This window comes from Lampris incognitus, chromosome 2 (genome assembly GCF_029633865.1).
Source record: "Lampris incognitus isolate fLamInc1 chromosome 2, fLamInc1.hap2, whole genome shotgun sequence".
NCBI classification, from domain to species: domain Eukaryota; kingdom Metazoa; phylum Chordata; class Actinopteri; order Lampriformes; family Lampridae; genus Lampris; species Lampris incognitus.
The window spans coordinates 27,497,471-27,516,111 of NC_079212.1; the positions used below are offsets into that span (position 1 = coordinate 27,497,471).

Here is an 18,641-nt window from a genome sequence, read left to right on the forward strand (position 1 = left end):
CTACTGCGTCACTGCATCACACTCATCCCGATGCTTAAGTATCAAAATTGTATCGTTGGGTTGAGAGTACGCAGGCCAGTAATAAACAGACTCATTTCAGGCTGGAGGCATTTTCATGTTCAGGCATGCCAGTGGAAGCCCCCCCCCACCCCCACCATCCATGATTGACACACACCATCCAGTCTGATGACCTGTCTCACAGTGAGGACCCTGAATGAGCGCCATTTGTCCCCTGTGAGGTGTGAACTGGCACACTTCACCTAGGCCCCCTGTCTTTGTTGTTGGGATTGATTTAACAGGCAGAAGCAGCCAACAGACGGCGTGAACCCCAAAGTTACATTCTACATAGACATGGATATATATGCATGTACACATGGGCACATACAAAACATGCATACAAAGAAATATGCAAACACACACACACACACACACACACACACACACACACACACACACACACACACACACACACACACACACAGCCCGTAACCCCGCCCTCTTTCCACAGGCATGCTGTCACCGGTCCGTCTTTACAGCTCTCCCTGCCCACCTCTTCCTCAGTGGGAGCGTTGCCTCAGCAGAGAGCACACCGTGTGGATTACACAGAGGACACAGAGGGAGTTTAGCTTGTCTTCAGCGGAGCGAACAGCCCCACACACACTTTGGCAGCATGGGGAGCAGCATGTCATGTGTCCCCCAGCACAATTTCAGGTTCTCCAGCAAGAGTTTTATACGCAGGAACAGGTAAGAGCAACAACTTGCAGATGTCTTTTTTTTTGTTGAATATTTTCCCGTCAATAAGTTTGTTCAAGACTGAGCACAATGTCATGCCCTCCGTTGTGGTGTGTTATTTTAGACTGTCTGTCTGTTTGTGTCAGCTGGAAGGAATTCCTGGTATTGCTCAAGGTTTCAAACTGCAGGGTTAGATGGAGGTTGTGAATTTTGTGAGGCCAGGATCAGGATCATATGGTAATACAGGATAGTCCCTGAGCCATGCCCGACTGGTGCCTGTCTGGCCAACGGTGTCAATGATCCAGTTACCATTTGCCCAGTCTTTACATCTCTGTGAAGTTGATCTGCCAGCTGTCCAGTGAATCTGGTTTCCCTCCAAAATCAGGACCTGACCCCATATATTACCACACATAAACCATAACAGTTATTAAGCGATCAAATCTAGTTTACCATTGTTGATATGTCAATTATTAACTTCTACATTGTTGCTGTGAACGCAATAGATAAGAGTACATAATACTGATCCGGAAGAATGGCTATGCCTCACTTTGTACTTTTTTAATGAAGTTTCTGATGATATATGTCACGGCATGTTACCCTCGGTACAGCCAACTTTGGTGGACCGTGCCGCCTGGTTCTAATCAGGAATAACTGTGGCATTTCGCTCTGTGCATGGATTTGTATGGAGTCTGGTTTTCTCCTGCTGAGAGAAAATTTGCATTCAAACAAAGACATGGCGATGGTCCAAAAGACGGACGCCCAACCACCCAACCTCTCAGTTTTAGTTCAAACACTGATCCGTGTTCCCATGTGGCTAGACGGTTGAAGGTACACAATAAGCTCAGTGTTCCTGTCTCTTGTGTCCCCCTTCTTCTACCTTGTCTCGGTGAATTAGGCCAGGCTCAGGTATTCCCCACAGAGCCAAGCAGTGAGCGCGAGTGCCAAAACGGTGACTTGGAGAATTTTAGGTGGGCAGATGTACTACCTGTCTATTATTTGCATTCCTCTTTCACGTTGCATCTGCATGTTGCATCAGAGTGCGGGATTATCGTATCTTTATCTGTTCATAACTCGCCCGGGCTACTTTGGAATATCTTCACTTTGTGCAACTGTAATCTTTTCATCGCATGACTTTAAGCTGAGTATAGACTGTCTGATCAGACAAACCTTGATTCCCACCAGCGGAGACAAAAGCTACCGTTGTGCAGAGGACATTGACTCGCACATGGGCAGATGACCAGATAAACTCCAGATAGTGGTTGTAAAAGCAGACTCACTGGCCTCAACATGACAAAACGGAAGCGCGTCCTCATAAAGATGTGACACTAATGATAATAGATGAGGGTCATGCAAGACAAAGCGGGGCATTGAATGCTGATTTTCCTATGTGTGCCTTCCCCTATCTGCAACATAAGCCCTGATTGTCCGACTCATTTAAATGTCTAGCATTAAAGGCCAGAAGACAAAAGCAGAGCTCTGGTCAATTTATATGACACAAGACACAAACCAGGATCAAGAATTAAGCTGTCACTAAAATGTAACTATGTCAGTGTGTCCATATTTGAGGGGTGGGGGCAGGGGGTTATTAATATGGAGGCAAAGAGGAAAAAACAAAGGAAAAAAGGAACTGAATCAACAGAGCTGAGTCCTTAAACAATGCATTGCAAATGAATGTTTTTAGGCCATCTCGGTCTCTGACAAAGAGAACAAGGAAGATCGTCAAGTAGGAAACACTCACTCATTGTTGATATTCGCAGTTGACTTTAGTAAACATGATAACATGATAAACATTTGGGGGGCGAGATTGTGACACCTCTCCTCCTTCTCTCCCTCCCTCTCTCTCTCTCTCTCTCTCTCTCTCTCTCTCTCTCTCTCTCTCTCTCTCTCTCTCTCTCTCTCTCTCTCTCTCTCTCTCTCTCTCTCTCTCTCTCTCTCTCTCTCTCTCTCTCTCTCTCTCTCTCTCTCTCTCTCTCTCTCTCTCTCTCTCTTCTCTTGCCTTGAGCAGCAGTCGCCTGTTTCGCAAGAAGAATCCTCAAGAAGGACAGGAGAAGTCCAACAGCATCATCAATATTCTCTGCACTGTCACCCCCAGGAAGGTAACCACCTCGACAAGTTAGACTGAGATGGAGACTGCATGAATAACATGTCTCATAATCAAATGTATACAACTAAATCAAATGCAACTGCCACCCAATGTATGCCAATGTCATTTGTTATTTACCAAATTTTTCATTTTTCAAATAGCTCCTTTTTCACAATTTATTTATCATCGTTTCTTAGTCCATCTATACTGACAACAGTTCTAACTGGTTCATTCAGAACAGTATCTCAGTCACACCGCTATGATGATTTGGTTGCAGGAAATGTCCCATAAAGACCTGCAGACAATAGAGAACATTAAGTGGGACCCTCCATTTCCCTATGATCCGGCCAGCGGCTGGAAGAAGAGCAGCATCAATGTGAAGAACTACGGAAGAATGATCCACAGCTCCAAAGTTCGCTTCCGCTTCCTCCACTGCCAGGTGAGCAGGAACAAACACACACGCACGCACGCACGCACGCACGCACACACACACACACACACACACACACACACACACATGCATGCGTGCTCACACGCACGCACGCACACACACACACACGCACCTTCATGAATCAGAATCGTCTTTACTGGCCAAGTATGTCTGCACATCCAAGGAATTTGATTCTGGTTTAGTGGCTCTCAATGTACTTACACAGAATAACAACACAACATTCTTCGGGAATATATACAAGGAATGACTATATACAGGTGAAACCGTTTCTGTGAAAATGTATGACTGTAAATGACTGTAAATGATGACATAGTGGGACTATTGACTGTAACTATTAAACATAACAAAGGCTGAACTATAGCTATGGAACACAGTAGACGATGTGCCTCGTCATATCTGCTGCAACCGTTGAGGTTTTTTTTAAAGAAACGAGCAGCTTAGTCATCCCAGTGAGCAGTGAGAGAGTTAAAAACCAAACAAACAGGTGGAAAGTACCGGATGTTACGCGGCGGGCCACCAAACACATCAAAATGCTCGACTGGCACTGACGTGGTCGCTGGCTGTGATTAATCAAATCAAGGTCCTGCAGAGCAGTGTTTGGACATGCATGCCTCTGCCGTAGTTGTGAAACATCCCTGAGAGAGAACCTCAGGGTAGATAAAGTTCCTCTGATCCCAGGGACTGATAGAGGATGCACCAGCTCCTCACTGTGGGAACTGCGATTCGTCAGCGTTGTGACACAACAGCTCTGTCACATAAAAAAATACAGGGACAAGATTGACAACAGGAATGATGTGTTCATTCGATGAGGTCACGATGGCAAGAGAATACATGGCATTGTAATATACAATGACACTGCAAAGGAAGGCAGGATGTATTACCCAAGTGTTGTTGTTGTTGCGGTTGTTGAAAATGTGACCACGCATGAGCCGGCAAGGAAGTAAGGGGCCTTAGCTGTTAAATGGGAGGAAGTGACTATCAATCACTTTTTTTGCGGTTTCTTGAGAAACTCCCAAGTTCTCTACAATCAAAGTCCAGCGAAACACTTTCCCCAGGCATCCTCTGACTCATTTGATTAAAGTCATCAAAGAATTATTTTATTACCAAGAACAATTGTTGCCTGTCTAGGATATTTATCAATCTATAGGTTGGGGCAGATGGTGTTTCTGGGTTTGCCATGCTGCACGTTCAATAATCCTGGTAAGGAAATCAAAGAAGGTTGAATCAGTTCATCTGGATATGTTTATAAACGTTTTATCCAGATGAACTGATTCAACCTTCTTTGATATATAGCCCTTTGTTCTTTGAGACACGATTATTTCTCTTGCACAGGTGGGACACAACCCATAATAGTGATGAGGCGCTATGCCTCTCGGTGTTATGAAAGGTAATGTTATGAAAGAAAGCTGCACAAAGATCGTGGCTGTGCCGCTGTGCAGTTTAAGAACATAATTCCAGCATGGAAAGAAGTGATTCTATCTGTACTTTCAACATTACTGTTAAGTCCTTACATCCCTATTTACCCTTTCCATCTCTGCAGGACGTGCATGACTGCTACCTGGACCGACCTCTTTCAGACACACCTCCATTTTGTCTCAAACAACACAACGGGGCTCACATATCAGGTGAGTTGTTTTTGAAAATAATTTTATATCAGGCCCAGTTCTTAATATCACAGTACTATTGGCATCAACATTTCTCCAACAAAAACGAATAATATAAAGTATTATTTTCGTTCCATTCTTTTCATACTGCTATTTGTGTGTATGTAAAGCTTCCACAGGTGTACGTATGAACAAACCTCTACAGTGGGCTTAGCTTACCCTTAACCCACCCTAGAGCCCCCTTAGAACCAACACCTCTTTTATATGGTGCTTCTATACTAACGCTGTATTTCTATACATATATTATCCACCGGCACGCCTTCAAACCCATGGTTCCATGCTGTCAGACGAACTAATGAGAGCTTTGTTTTATCAGCTCACTGCAAATCATATTTCATATGAGCGCAGGCCAGTAATTTGATAGATTTCCATCAGCCTTTAGATAGGCCTCCCCTACCAACCACCTATGTGTTGGTAAACACACCACACAACTCCATGTCTTCGCCTGTCTTGTGAAGCATGAGCACTCATTAATCACTGTTTTACCGCCTCTGTTAGAGGAGCTGAGACCCATGTTAAGGTGAGATGATTGAGTCAGAGTATAAATGACATCAAATGTAAGACAGCCATCGATACATACAGTCATCTGCCGGCAAGGCCGACCTCAGTTTCACACTAATCAACTGGTTGACCTCACTGACAACACTGAGTGAAGCATTGAGCTGAGGGTTCTGCTCATTTAAAGCCAAACCGCAAAAAAAGAAAAAAAAGAAAAAAGAACTGGAGCAGCAAATGTTTATATGTTTACCATTTCAAACCAACATACTGTCTATGAATTCTGATGATTAGATGTTTTGTGTGCAGGGCACTCTCCCTCTGAAAGAGCTCACTATCTGCAACCTGCAACAGAACTGCAACCACAGCCAACCCCAGGAATTTGCCTTCCAGATTAATGGTAAATTTTGGCTTTACTTTGCTTGAATGTGCAGAACGAGAACGCCCAGTGTTGGCACCAAGCCTTGGAATGTTACAGCAATTTGTTTTCAGTTTTATTAGCTGTTATTAGCGGAGCTGAATCTACCAGATCAACCACTTGAGCTGAAACCAGTAAATCCAATAGGACATCTAAATTTCGGTGGCTGACCGACAAGCATCGCTCTGAAAAACTCCCGGAAGGAACCCGGAGTGGGTCTTGCCTCGAGGGTTTAAAGTTCATGTGTGTCACCATTTAACTTAAACACTTGCTGGCTGCTTTCACTTACTCTAGTGACCTGCTATGTTTGTCCTTTTCATCACTGATGGACCAGAGTCCCTAACTCATCCTTCTGAAAATACCAGGAGGAAGACCCACACTATTTTCAAACAGGGTTTTTCTAGGCTGCCACATTCCAGCGATTCAAAGGCGCCGCGACCCCCTTCACCTCCCCTCAACCCCAAGACTAACTAGAGTCGGGCCCCCTTCACCCTTGGTCAGGGGGCCAAGTTAGCCTTGAAGGCCCCCCTTGTTATACAACAGGTGTGCCTCAACCGGGCCCAGCTGTCATGTAGAAAAGGCCAGCGACCGCTCTTAGCCTTGTCATTACTCTTAATCTATAGCACATTCCTGAAGCTACACCTATGCCTGATGCCCAGTGCAAATGTCCCTTAGCATTTGATCTCTGAATGGGCGAAGATGCTTTGATGACCAATTTCCTTTCCTTTTACCGATTAGAAAATGTTACCGTTGGCTTAAACATAATGGCTTGGTGGGCATGTTTCTTTGCTCAGTCACTGTTTCCACTGTCAAGGACCACATGAATCAGTCTGTTATGTAAAAGTTAGAGGCATGTTTAACCAGTCCTCATCCTTGTGAGTATTCGGTTTCTATATTTGTGTTTCTTTAAAACTACCATGTTATTGAAACTCGAGAAATCCATCCTGTCAAAATGTTTTTTTTTTCCTCCACCTCCTCTTCAGCCTTGCTAAACTACACTTAACTTGATAATAATCGTTGGAAACAAACTTATTCTTTTCGGCTGTTCCGTCTCAGATGTTTTCCCTGTCCAGCCGGAGCCTTTATTTATCTTGAGGGAGGCGTCACTGACAGGAAACATGTGTAGAGGCAGCGTGACGAAATTCTGAGTCAAGTGAGATATTTAATACAGATATATGCTCTGCGAGACTTAACACCTTCCTCCGGCCGAACTGAAATTATGAATCAGTTTGACTGTAAAGTCCTACTAAGAGTTGACGTAGAGCAAGCTCACATGAACGCGACTAGAAAAAAAAAATGCGGCAAGCCTGCATATGGGAAGAATTAGCATTGTTGTGATTCCTGTAAGTTAGGTAATGACAGTTAACAACTTAGAATAATAGATCTCTATAAACTGACTAACCAGCCCAAGAAGACAGCAGGTTGCCCTTGAATTAGCTACTTGCCTCCAGTCGTAGGAGTCTTCACATAGCTGTCCTGAGCTGATCCATGGGGAAAACGGCCCCCTTCTCCTTTTTTTCCCTTTTTTTTTGAGGGAGTGCCATGATCACAGTCCACAGTCTGAAATTAAAGTTTGGGATGAATAGAACGTCAACAAAAGAGAACAGATGTCTGCTTAATAGGGTGAAGCCAGGAGGCTATGGTTCCTGGCAATGACAAAGCCATGGGGCCTGAATGAAAGCGTATATCTCTGCTGTTTATCTCTGGTATGTATGGGCCTGATAAATGTGTGGGCCTGATAAAAGGAAATTCCAGCAATGCTCACGCCAGGTCCTGTGCATTCCTCCTACGTAAGCAGTTTGTAACTGTCTGCTGTAATTGTTAAAGGCTGTCTGTATACAGCAGGTTATACACTACCGTTCAAAAGTTTGGGATCACCCAAACAATTTCGTGTTTTCCATGAAAAGTCACACTTATTCACCACCATATGTTGTGAAATGAATAGAAAATAGAGTCAAGACATTGACAAGGTTAGAAATAATGATTTTTATTTGAAATAAGATTTTTTTTACATCAAACTTTGCTTTCGTTAAAGAATCCTCCATTTGCAGCAATTACAGCATTGCAGACCTTTGGCATTCTAGCTGTTAATTTGTTGAGGTAATCTGGAGAAATTGCACCCCACGCTTCCAGAAGCAGCTCCCACAAGTTGGATTGGTTGGATGGGCACTTCTTTGAGCAGATTGAGTTTCTGGAGCATCACATTTGTGGGGTCAATTAAACGCTCAAAATGGCCAGAAAAAGAGAACTTTCATCTGAAACTCGACAGTCTATTCTTGTTCTTAGAAATGAAGGCTATTCCATGCGAGAAATTGCTAAGAAATTGAAGATTTCCTACACCGGTGTGTACTACTCCCTTCAGAGGACAGCACAAACAGGCTCTAACCAGAGTAGAAAAAGAAGTGGGAGGCCGCGTTGCACAACTGAGCAAGAAGATAAGTACATTAGAGTCTCTAGTTTGAGAAACAGACGCCTCACAGGTCCCCAACTGGCATCTTCATTAAATAGTACCTGTTAGAGCCTGTTTGTGCTGTCCTCTGAAGGGAGTAGTACACACCGGTGTAGGAAAACACAAAATTGTTTGGGTGATCCCAAACTTTTGAACGGTAGTGTTGGTGGTCTTCTGCAACAGGTTATACGAGTGAGCTTTAGTGTCTTTAACATGTTACCAAACACAAGTTTTGACATGATTCTACCGACAAGTTTTGTGTAACATGTTACATAAACTCAGAAAAGCACTGTGCACTGTGTATGTCGTTTTTATGGAAACTTCAAGAATGATTCACGGCAAGGACAAAAAGAGTCTTTTCCCCGAAGCCTTGGTAACCGTTTACCTTTTCACCCTGTGACCTTTGCCCCCTGCAGGTGTCAGCCTTAACCCCATCATCGTCTACTGTGCCAGCCAAGAAGAGATGGACCAATGGTTTGGCCTGCTAAAAGAAAATATTGAGGCCAATGGGGGAAACGCCACGGCACATGAAAGCTACACCAGAGTCAAGGTATTTTTGTAATGGGTCTCAACAAATACAATCACAAAAACCTTTTACGGTGTGACGTCTCCTCCAAAATAGCCCTCACAATGTCACTTTGTTGCTCTCCTACTCAGGAGCACTCAAGTATGTGTATGCAATACAGACCAAAGTCTCAGTTATTCAAATTCAAACAAAACCCAAGCGTGTTTGGGTTGGCCGTGGTGTATTAGGGAGGAATGGGTCCTGGCATGAGCCTGTGATGGTAAAACATAAAGAGGAGTATTGTGAGCTGACAAAAAATGTCCCCAAAATCTTTACATGGTTTGACATTTCCTCAAAAACAGCCCTCCCCTCACTGTGTCATTTTATTATGTCTCACTGCTCTTAAGCGCATTAATGCTAAAGTGTGTGCACGCAATGAAGATCACCATCTCAGTGATTCAAATCCAAACAAGTCCTCCAATGAGGCTCTGTTTGGTCCTACCTGGTGGATAAGGGGGGAAGGGCCTTAGCATTAGCCTGTGGTGGTAAAACATCAACAGGATGTGTGTGTGTGTGTGTGTGTGTGCATGTCTGTGGAGATTCAGTGACTCAAATAGGTCACTGAGTTTTCTCCTCCTGAGGGCTAGATCCCTGGGAGAGGTGTTGACCGCACCAAAACCCACATCAGACCAACCCACACATCTGCAGAGAGTTATAGTGTTGACTCCACACCCACAGGTGTTGAAAAGAGTGACACCATAATGGGAAAACTAGGTGAAACGCGGTGTATCACTACAAGTGAGGGCTGTTGAAGTGACGTGTCATGCTTTGGCTTGACAGTAAATAAACTCAAACGAGCTTTTGAATCTATAAACCGAATAGATACCCCAAGCACCAGCAATTCTATGTAAAAGCCAGAGTGATGCCCCCAGAATAAAAACCCAAGTCGCCATGTTTGAATTTGCTCAAGGGTAATGCTGTATTCACATCTACTCCTCGTTTGACTTGATGGTTCCAACTCACTTCTGCAAACCCCACTGGACGTCGTTGTCGTCGTTCTTTTCATCATCATCAATGCAAATGTCTCCCTGTGTATATAGGCAAATCAGGAGGAGATCCCCGAGGGGAGAGAGGAGCTGAGGAACTCTATCAACAAAGAGCCCATCTACGAGTGGGAAGGCTCTCAGCGAGACAGTCTGGGGGTTATTACCTATGTCACCAAAGTCCGACTGCAGCACCTCCCCAGCCAGGTATGATAAACAGACTGTAGCCGTTATCACCTGGACCGTGTTTGATGCATGTTTTATCATCGGCCATACCGCTCAAGGTATCACTGAAAATAAAACACACCGTAAGCTTTCTTAACTACTTATGGAATTGTACAGAAGACAGCTATGAGCCATCATAACTCCGGTGCGTTTTCAAATTCTGGAAATTCTCACATCATCAATTAAGACAACACAACAACAGCATGGGACCACAGTGATTCACACGGTCCTTTAAATTGCACAACATTCAGATTGCCTAAACACAATATAAGGAGGGTAGGGTAAAAAGGATGGAGTTTGAACTCGGGGGGGGGCATCTCCTGCAGGTACTTCCCTATTGCCTACATTTTCTTCTAAAGGTGTCACACGGTAGCAGGCACCTGTGAACCAGTGGACATGACTGCACGATAACCAAATGAGACACTGAGCACAAACAAATAACGCTGACAGGGCTTTTGCACAGAGTCCAATAAAAACAGTAGTCTTGACACAGCTTGCAAGGGGAGACGCAGTTAATTCTCTGTGGGAAACTGCGGCAGCTCCATTGAAGTGTTTGAGATTTAGGGCCTGGGTGTGTGAGAGGTATTCACTAGGCTCACGCAGTGACTCGACTCATCTCACAGCTGGAATGTCAGCTGTCTGTCAGACACACCCTCGGTGAGGCAGAGGAGAAACAAAAACTCTCAGCCGGCCACGCCTTTAAATGCCCCACTAACTGGTTTGGCTAGAGAACTTAACTTGGGGCCAAACTGTACCTCAATAACTTGATTAAATGGCAATGGATTGAGGAAATACACTCTAGTGCAACTATGTCGTTTAGTTTTGTCTGTCATTGCATTTAATGAGGGCAGAACTGTGCATAGATACTGAAATACAGCACTAAATATGTGAATACTGTGTGTGTAGAGTCTATACAAATAAATCTGGTTGTATGCCGACATCACCTACCCGTGACCGCTAGTCCAGGCTTTTTTCAGTGAATATAAAAATGTACCTATCACTCAAATTCCTTACTTACCTGCTAAATTAGACAGCTACATATTTCAAAATTCTTGGTTGTGTAAATACTTCTTCAAAGATATTGTTAGATACTCTTAGTTGTTTTCCACTTTACAACGTTGTGTCTATGCCCTCGTGTCCTTCTGCTGAGCATCAGATCCGAGACAAATCCGCGCCATGTGTAAGTTTACTTGGGGATCAGTTAAACTTGAACTTGAATGAAATGCCATATTTTTGTCCCCACAGGAGCGAAGTGACAGACTCCTGGTGATGTACCCAGCCACTCTTATCATCCTATCAGAGGAGAACAACGGACTCTTCTACAAGGTATCACCATTGACCTCCTTTGTGGAACGGCCAGTGTGCATAATCTGCATTGGGATACAACACGCCTACTTCTGTGAAACCTTTTCTCTTTATCTCATATGGTTCACTGATGCTCTTTGTCTCATGCCTAGTCATATTCTCAGCTGTCTACATGCACTGTGAGTGTTTGCATCAGAGGGTTGTGTGTAATAGTGTAATGTTATTGCAGGGGAAACTTCCACTCAACATGATTAGTGTGACCACACCCTGTCAAGACGTCAAACCCAACACCTTTAAGATTGAAGGTAAGTTGACCGCAAAGAAGAGACCGAATAAAGGAGACGTCTGTTGCACGTTCTCTATGATCCTCTCTCTCTCTCTCTCTCTCTCTCTCTCTCTCTCTCTCTCTCTCTCTCTCTCTCTCTTTCGTTTTCTTTCTTTTTTTTTCTTTTTTTACCAGACATGTTGAGTTGGGATTTAAATAAGTTGACATTCTTATGCATGTTATATAGCCCGGGTGGCCTTTTTCATGAATCCACTAGCGTCACACAGTGTGACCCTCCATGAATGAATGGGTTTTATCCCCCAGTGAATGACATTTTGGCCATACCAGCACATTCCACTGAGCGGCTGAACCGAATGACCGATTTCATCCCCTCCACCCCCCCCTTTTCATCCTCCGCAGGGAAGCTGATCAACCCCATAGTGGTGTCGTGTCTAGATGAGACCGAGTTCTGTGACTGGATCCAGCATTTCAAAGCTGCTGACGTCCCCGTCCTGAGCCCTCCCCCTCCGGTGTATGACATCATCTACACTCCGACGCAAAGAGAGGTGAGGCCTTGCCCTCCGTCCCTTCTGAGACCAAACATAGTTATATTAATAAACCATCAACAGTGGCTGATGACACACAACTGTTGCATGGCCTATCTCCACGCTGGGTTTGTTGACCTGCGGGCACAGTGTATGGAGTATGAGGAATTAAATGATAAGCTAGACAAACACAGAATGCAACCCTGCCTCTTTTGTAAATCCAGACATGCAGGATGAGTTTTCAGAGTTGTGATTTAGTATTTTAGGTTCTACTTACATATGGTTATAGAGGAACAAATCTTTGGTCGGGCTATAAACTTTGCTGATTTGCTCAAAGCCACGATGTCAGGTCTTAATCTGCTATTGTGTGTATTTTACCTTCCTTAGGCTCCACGGTTTGATAGGTGGAGTGGGAATAGCCAGGGACTAAGTGAATCCTCAAAGCTTAGCCAATCACAGAGTGGACGCGGGTCTTACAACCTTCAGTTCCCCAGACATGAAGAAAACCCCCTCTCCCCAGGATATGCTGAACCCCTATGTGTAAGTTTGCCCTCAACTCCTATCTCTTGCAAAGTATTAGTAAAACACCAGATGTGTTTCCATCAAGCTTATTTGAGGCAACTTTGAAGTTGCAAATAAGAGAAGCCACATGGGAACGCCACAATATTAAGAAAAAAAACCCTCCTAAGTAATGCAGGAGAGTTATTAAAGTCGTCTGATGTGGAAAACTTAACGTGCTGATAGGGAAATTGTATTAAACGAGATGGACAACTTCTTTAATAGCCAGCGATGTTTATCAACCCCTCCTCATTTTTATTTTAATTGATTCTGAAGACCTAGTTTGTCTTGATTTTTTTTTGTTTTATGCACATTCAAAAGTTTTTTTTTTCATTCACCTGACATTTTGATGGAAACATAGCTATTGAATACATGTAAAGTTACATATTAAATACTTGCTTTAAGCAGACAGGCATAATATTGAATGTTTGAACAGCTGACGCTATAAATATGGTCAGAGCATAGTGCTACATAAATCATGATAAACACTGTTAGTTTTGGTGGAGCTGAGCTGTGCACTAAGCCGCTGGTGCTCCAAAAGTTAATTATTAACCCAGGCCTGGAGACCAAACTGCTCCTGTTACAACTACAAAGGCCCAGCTACTGATGTCCAACAAAAAACAATCAAAACAAGATGGTCAATTTTTTTTTCTCAAAAACAACATCCACCCAATGAAGATAACTTTGATGTCGGATAATAAGCAGACCCCCACATGCTAACTCAGCAGTCAGAAGTACTTTAGTTAACTTCAGTCTTTAACAGCCTATTGACATGCTGTGCAATACCAAGACTTTGACGAAACTCCTGCATGAGAGGGACCCTGCAGGCTGGCTGCCCATCCAATTAGCTTAAAGTGGAAAAGGCTTTGTGCCAAAACATGTTGTTTTTCTGTGTGTGGGCTGGTGGGCTTAACCTCCCCTTTCCCAATTAAACTGATGGGACTCTCATACAGTCTGACCGATAACATCAACTCCACTTCGGTTGCTATTCACACAAACAAAGATGGCAATACGGCTCAAAAAGCTGATTTTCCTTGGGACATGGGGCAATGATAACAGGATGAAAAAAAGGTTTATTTTAACAGCACTTACTATTCAAACCACCTAATACCACCCTGGTTGCGATGCTGAAACTCTTGCTTGACATGAACCCTGAATGTGTTTGCTGCCCCTGTAGTACAGTTCCAGCCGGCCCCCCTCGGTTGAGACCGCCCGGCTGGGCAGCAGAAGCAACAGCGTGTCGTCTCACACCAGGCCCGAGCGTGACCTTCGACCTTTGTCGCTTCGCTACTCCTCGCCACAGCGCAACTCCTACCTCCTGCCCTCCGAGGGGCCAGTGCTGTCTCAGATCTACAGCACGCCCTATTCGGCCCTGCACCGTGCCAGCCCCCAGCACGTGGAGAAAGCCCCCCTCATCAAGGTAATTCAGCCTGGCCTTCTAACCTGCTAACTGCATATTCCCCTTGAGACTGTTGTGTTATTTTACAAGGCCATGTACCCTGCAACTTAAACAGACAGACATACCAGACACCAGGCTAAGAGCTAGCCATAACAGAAAAAAAGCCTGAGTAAAGACAGTTGCATCTGTAGGATAATTAAGGCTGAAAGATCCATCTTCAAAGAGGCATCATTTTTCCCCTTAGTGACAGGCATGAAATGAATCTCTCCTTTGTCGCGGAGGTTTATAAATAAAGTTAAGGAATGACACTCACAGGAAGCATTTACTGTATCTGAGAGGATATCGTCACATTAGTGGGGGTGTTAAATACACATCAGAAGTCGTACACATCACAGACAGCTGACTGCTGATTTGTGTGACAACAGACAGTTCAGACAGTTGTCATGCTTGTGCCGCTATAGATCATGACTGAGTTTAGTCCAATCCCTCCACTTGGTAACCTGACCCTAAATCTCAATACTAAGTGTGGCTTAAGTGATTAGCTTCTGGCAGCTTTCAGAGCGTGAGAGATAGATACAGAGAGCGTGAGAGAAAAAGAGAGAGAGAGAGACAGAGAGAGAGAGAGAGAGAGAGAGAGAGAGAGAGAGAGAGAGAGAGAGAGAGAGAGAGAGAGAGACAGAGAGAGAGAGAGAGAGAGACAGGGGGGGGGGGAAATGGTTTGCCCCAAATCAATAGGAGATTTGAACTAACTCCTGGATCTGTGTGAATCCTCTGTGATCAGTCCAACAGCTGGGGCACCACCCAGACATCCTTCAGCTACTCACTCAATGCCCCCCAGCACCACCCCGACATGTGCGCCCCCCGTCAGCCCTTGTCACCCCTGTACGATGAGCCCTGCACTCCAGACATGTATGCTCAGGAGGAGCAAAGCGCAAACAGATCATTGGTAAGTAGGTCATCGATACTGGAGCCAATGGCTCAGTTTACAGCCACATAGACTGCCTGGTGTCAACCAGTACACACATACACACAGACAGTCAGGAAGACCAGAATCTGATGCTATGTCAACACAGAGGCTTGACCAACACCAACGACTAATTGATTGACTTAAGACAGGTACTGAGAGAGGGATTCGACTTCCTTTCAGTAGAAATGTTCAGAGGCACGTAATGCAGGTTTACTCTATTTGCCTAGTTTAAGAGACCAGCGATACACCTGAATTTGGGCAATCTTTAATTGTAATTCTTATTTTGCACATGACACTCTTTTGCCAAAGAAAGATGGGAATGAATGGTTTGATTCTCTGGTGATGTACACACAGCAACACTTGGTGAACAATAGGAATGGGGAATACGTCAAAAATGGCATGGTTTAAAAATTTTGAAATAAACATGAATAAGTGGAAAAGCAAAATTTGATTTTGCTTAAAAAATATTTTCGTCAAAATTTTGCCATTGTCTCACTGACTTTGAGTTTTAATATGTGCTATAGTAAACATTTGCAAATGTGTGCATGACCTTTACCTGAGAACCACACTCTGTATTCTCCATCTAACTTTTTCTTAGACTCCCACGGGTCAAAGTTTAATTTTGACTGTTAGAAAAGTGAAGCAAAAACCGATTATTATTTCCATTAAAAACACTTCAGTTCTCATTTTGCATGTGTACAGCTACACCGGCGCTGACTTTTCCCATCTCACTCATATTCATCAGCAGCAAAGCTGGCACGGCTGGGTGCAGCAGGGCCCCCAGCTCCTACCCTCCTCCTTCCAGCTCCGCACTCCTCCCATGGGCAGGCGCTGCAGGAGAAGCCTGGTCCTGACCAACACCCAGGGACAGGCTTTGGGCCACGAGATGGAGAGCCCTCAAAGCCAAGCAGACCAGAGAGCTGAGGCTGTCTCTAGGTTGAAACTACTGCCCGCACCCAACCCAGTGCAAGAGCAGGTGAGAAGCACAGCAACGTTTATCTCTCAGGGCGCTCTGGTTACTGGAATGGTGAGGTACGAACCACAGCGGTGCAGTAATGCACAGCAACAAGGCGTGTAGGCTTTTGGCCCGGGTGATTGTTGAACAGATGCCAGAGATGAAACAGATATTTGAGTTAACTTGAAAACGTTTGTTATGCTAGACCATGGGAAGTAACATTGTGCTCACTTGTGTTTTGACAGAGGCTCATCCCGTCAAGCACCGTGATGAACACCTCTCAGATGCCATATGGTTACTCACCAGGTAAGAATTGCAAGCACGCTAACATAAACTTGATCACAATCAAACATTCATCTGTTTATTTACTGTCAGCATGTGCAGGGGTGAAAGTATGAACAACACAGTAATGCCCAAAGTATCTTCACATCATGATGACACAGATGCACTGGTAGGCCTCCAGTGAACATTTTGGAAAAAAGATCAGGGTTGTTTGACTCAAGACAAGCAAAAATGGGGAGCGTTGTCTTTCCCTTTCACACTGTAGCTGGACTACTTTCTGTTTTTTTTACCGAAACAATGCTTGTTTATGTCAAACCCGAGTACTGCTGCATCATATTTCGTCTTAAGTGTTAGGCATGAAAGTCAACATTGTTATCAGCCTGCCTACATAAATAATATCAAGGACACAGAATGTTGCTTACACTTCACCTGACCTTAAATGAAATGCAGCCGACACACTGGCTGGAGGGACCTCTTACAGTCTATGAGCGGGCAAACACAAGGCTAAGGCCGCACCTTTAAAAGCACAGGAAATGTGTAGATGTGCCAGTGAAATGGAGCTCAGTGAAGATCTAAATGCCATGTGTGCAGGTGTCTCGTGTGGGGGAGGCCCAGTGTAAGAGAACACTGTTCCAGACAGGGTTAGTACTGAACTGTGATTGACAGCGCACAACTGGACCTGGGCTGCATGCTCACTCTCATAACTATAGGTTCTTTTATCAATATAAAAACAGTAGTGGAATTAACTAGCTTACTGCCTCTATGGGAGTAATAGATTTAACCTATGATAAAGCCTGCAGTAACCTTGCCCTTTCAACATGTTTCCCAAGCCGTTACAGGATGAATACTGAGGAAAAAAATGTAGCTGGTGCGATATTGGCAAGTCACACACTACCAGTTTGACAGTAAGATTATATGTTGGGGCAAGGCTAATTGTAGTGTAAGTGAGTTTGAACTCTATTCGAGTTTATTCCGAAAGGGTGAGGTTTGCTTTCATTGTTTCAAACTAAAAGAGTGGGAATCTTCTCTTTCACCCGCAGATCACCATTCGTACCTTGAACCCACAGAGCCAGATGACCAGGAAATGGACTATGACAACATTTGGGAGTATGACTGCAATACAGGGATGATTCAGCCCATGTCTGGAATTTCACCACACCGGACGGGATTAGACTTCGGGGCCAGAGGCCTTGGTGCCATGGCAACCCAGCAGAGATGGTCATGAAACAAAACAATGGGCCGGCACTCGTCTGGACGTGTGCAAACAACAGATCTCTATCAGAGGGATAATAAAAACCGGCTATCACACACTGTCTCACTCCTGCAACATACAGTGTGCTGCACAAATCCCACGAATTGAGTTTGTTAGATCTTGGGTATTCAAGCAGAGAAATGCTCAGTGTGGCCATGAGGAGGAATGTGCTACTGCCCACAGACAAAAACCAACACACACCATCATGAAAGTGATAGGACTTTACCACTTGATGATTTATACAGTATGTAGCATGGAGGATGCCTGTAAATTGTACATATCGGAGTGCTGAAGAATGTTAATTTTGTAGTATAGCGCTGTGTGACTGAATTGCCAGTGGACTGTGGACATGGGTTGGTTGGATTTTTTGTATCTTTATTTAAGACCATTTTATTACATGCCGTCCTGTTTACTGACTGTTGTAATGCTTTCCCTTTTGTTTCTAATTAAAGCTGTAAAAAAATACATTCCACCAAGGCACATTACAATATAGTATGTAGTACATTTCAGTTCAGTTATCATTCTGAACCACATAAAAAGGTAATAGATGTGGCTTGAATGCCCCCATGCAATGTGCTAATACTAGCTACTTCAAAATACTGACCTTTGTGTGGCTTGGTCCTTTAAAGCTGTTTGAGGTGTTTATTTATATTTGTGAATAAAACTAAAAAAAGTGAACAATTGTATCTCTAGTTTGTCATATTTTTTGCTAATCAGACTGACGCGAATGCTTGGAAATTTGAGGATATGTAATTTAAAAAAAAGAATAACAAGGGGGATATTATAGAAGTCAATATTGTAGATACTGTGTTTTGGTTTGTTTGTTTGTTTTTTATTATTATTGGGAGAGGTGGTGTTTGAACATATATAGAACATTTAGCTTCATGAAATCTTGAAACTAATGTAGAATAAATTAATCGCCACCTGCTACAGAAAACTCATTGTGTGACTATGCAAACAGGAAAGGTAATGGAGTTTGTGGTTCTTTTGTGAAATATTACATTTGCAAATATACAAAATACAAGGTGTTTAATTAGAGCAGTTTATG

The 18,641-nt window shown here is 43.8% G+C and overlaps 1 protein-coding gene across 1 annotated transcript; it reads left to right on the plus strand.

The window, feature by feature from the left end:
• Nucleotides 1–581: 581 nt before the first annotated feature.
• On the plus strand, nucleotides 582–18,261 carry plekhn1 (pleckstrin homology domain containing, family N member 1). Its single transcript, XM_056274909.1, is given in 17 exon segments — nucleotides 582–744; nucleotides 2,738–2,828; nucleotides 3,093–3,254; nucleotides 4,807–4,827; nucleotides 4,829–4,891; nucleotides 5,735–5,825; nucleotides 8,709–8,842; nucleotides 9,898–10,047; nucleotides 11,311–11,391; nucleotides 11,600–11,675; nucleotides 12,056–12,201; nucleotides 12,568–12,720; nucleotides 13,916–14,158; nucleotides 14,919–15,083; nucleotides 15,850–16,080; nucleotides 16,305–16,365; nucleotides 17,382–18,261. Coding segments are annotated over 17 exon segments (2,127 nt in total). The 5' UTR covers nucleotides 582–670; the 3' UTR covers nucleotides 17,567–18,261.
• Nucleotides 18,262–18,641: the final 380 nt, after the last annotated feature.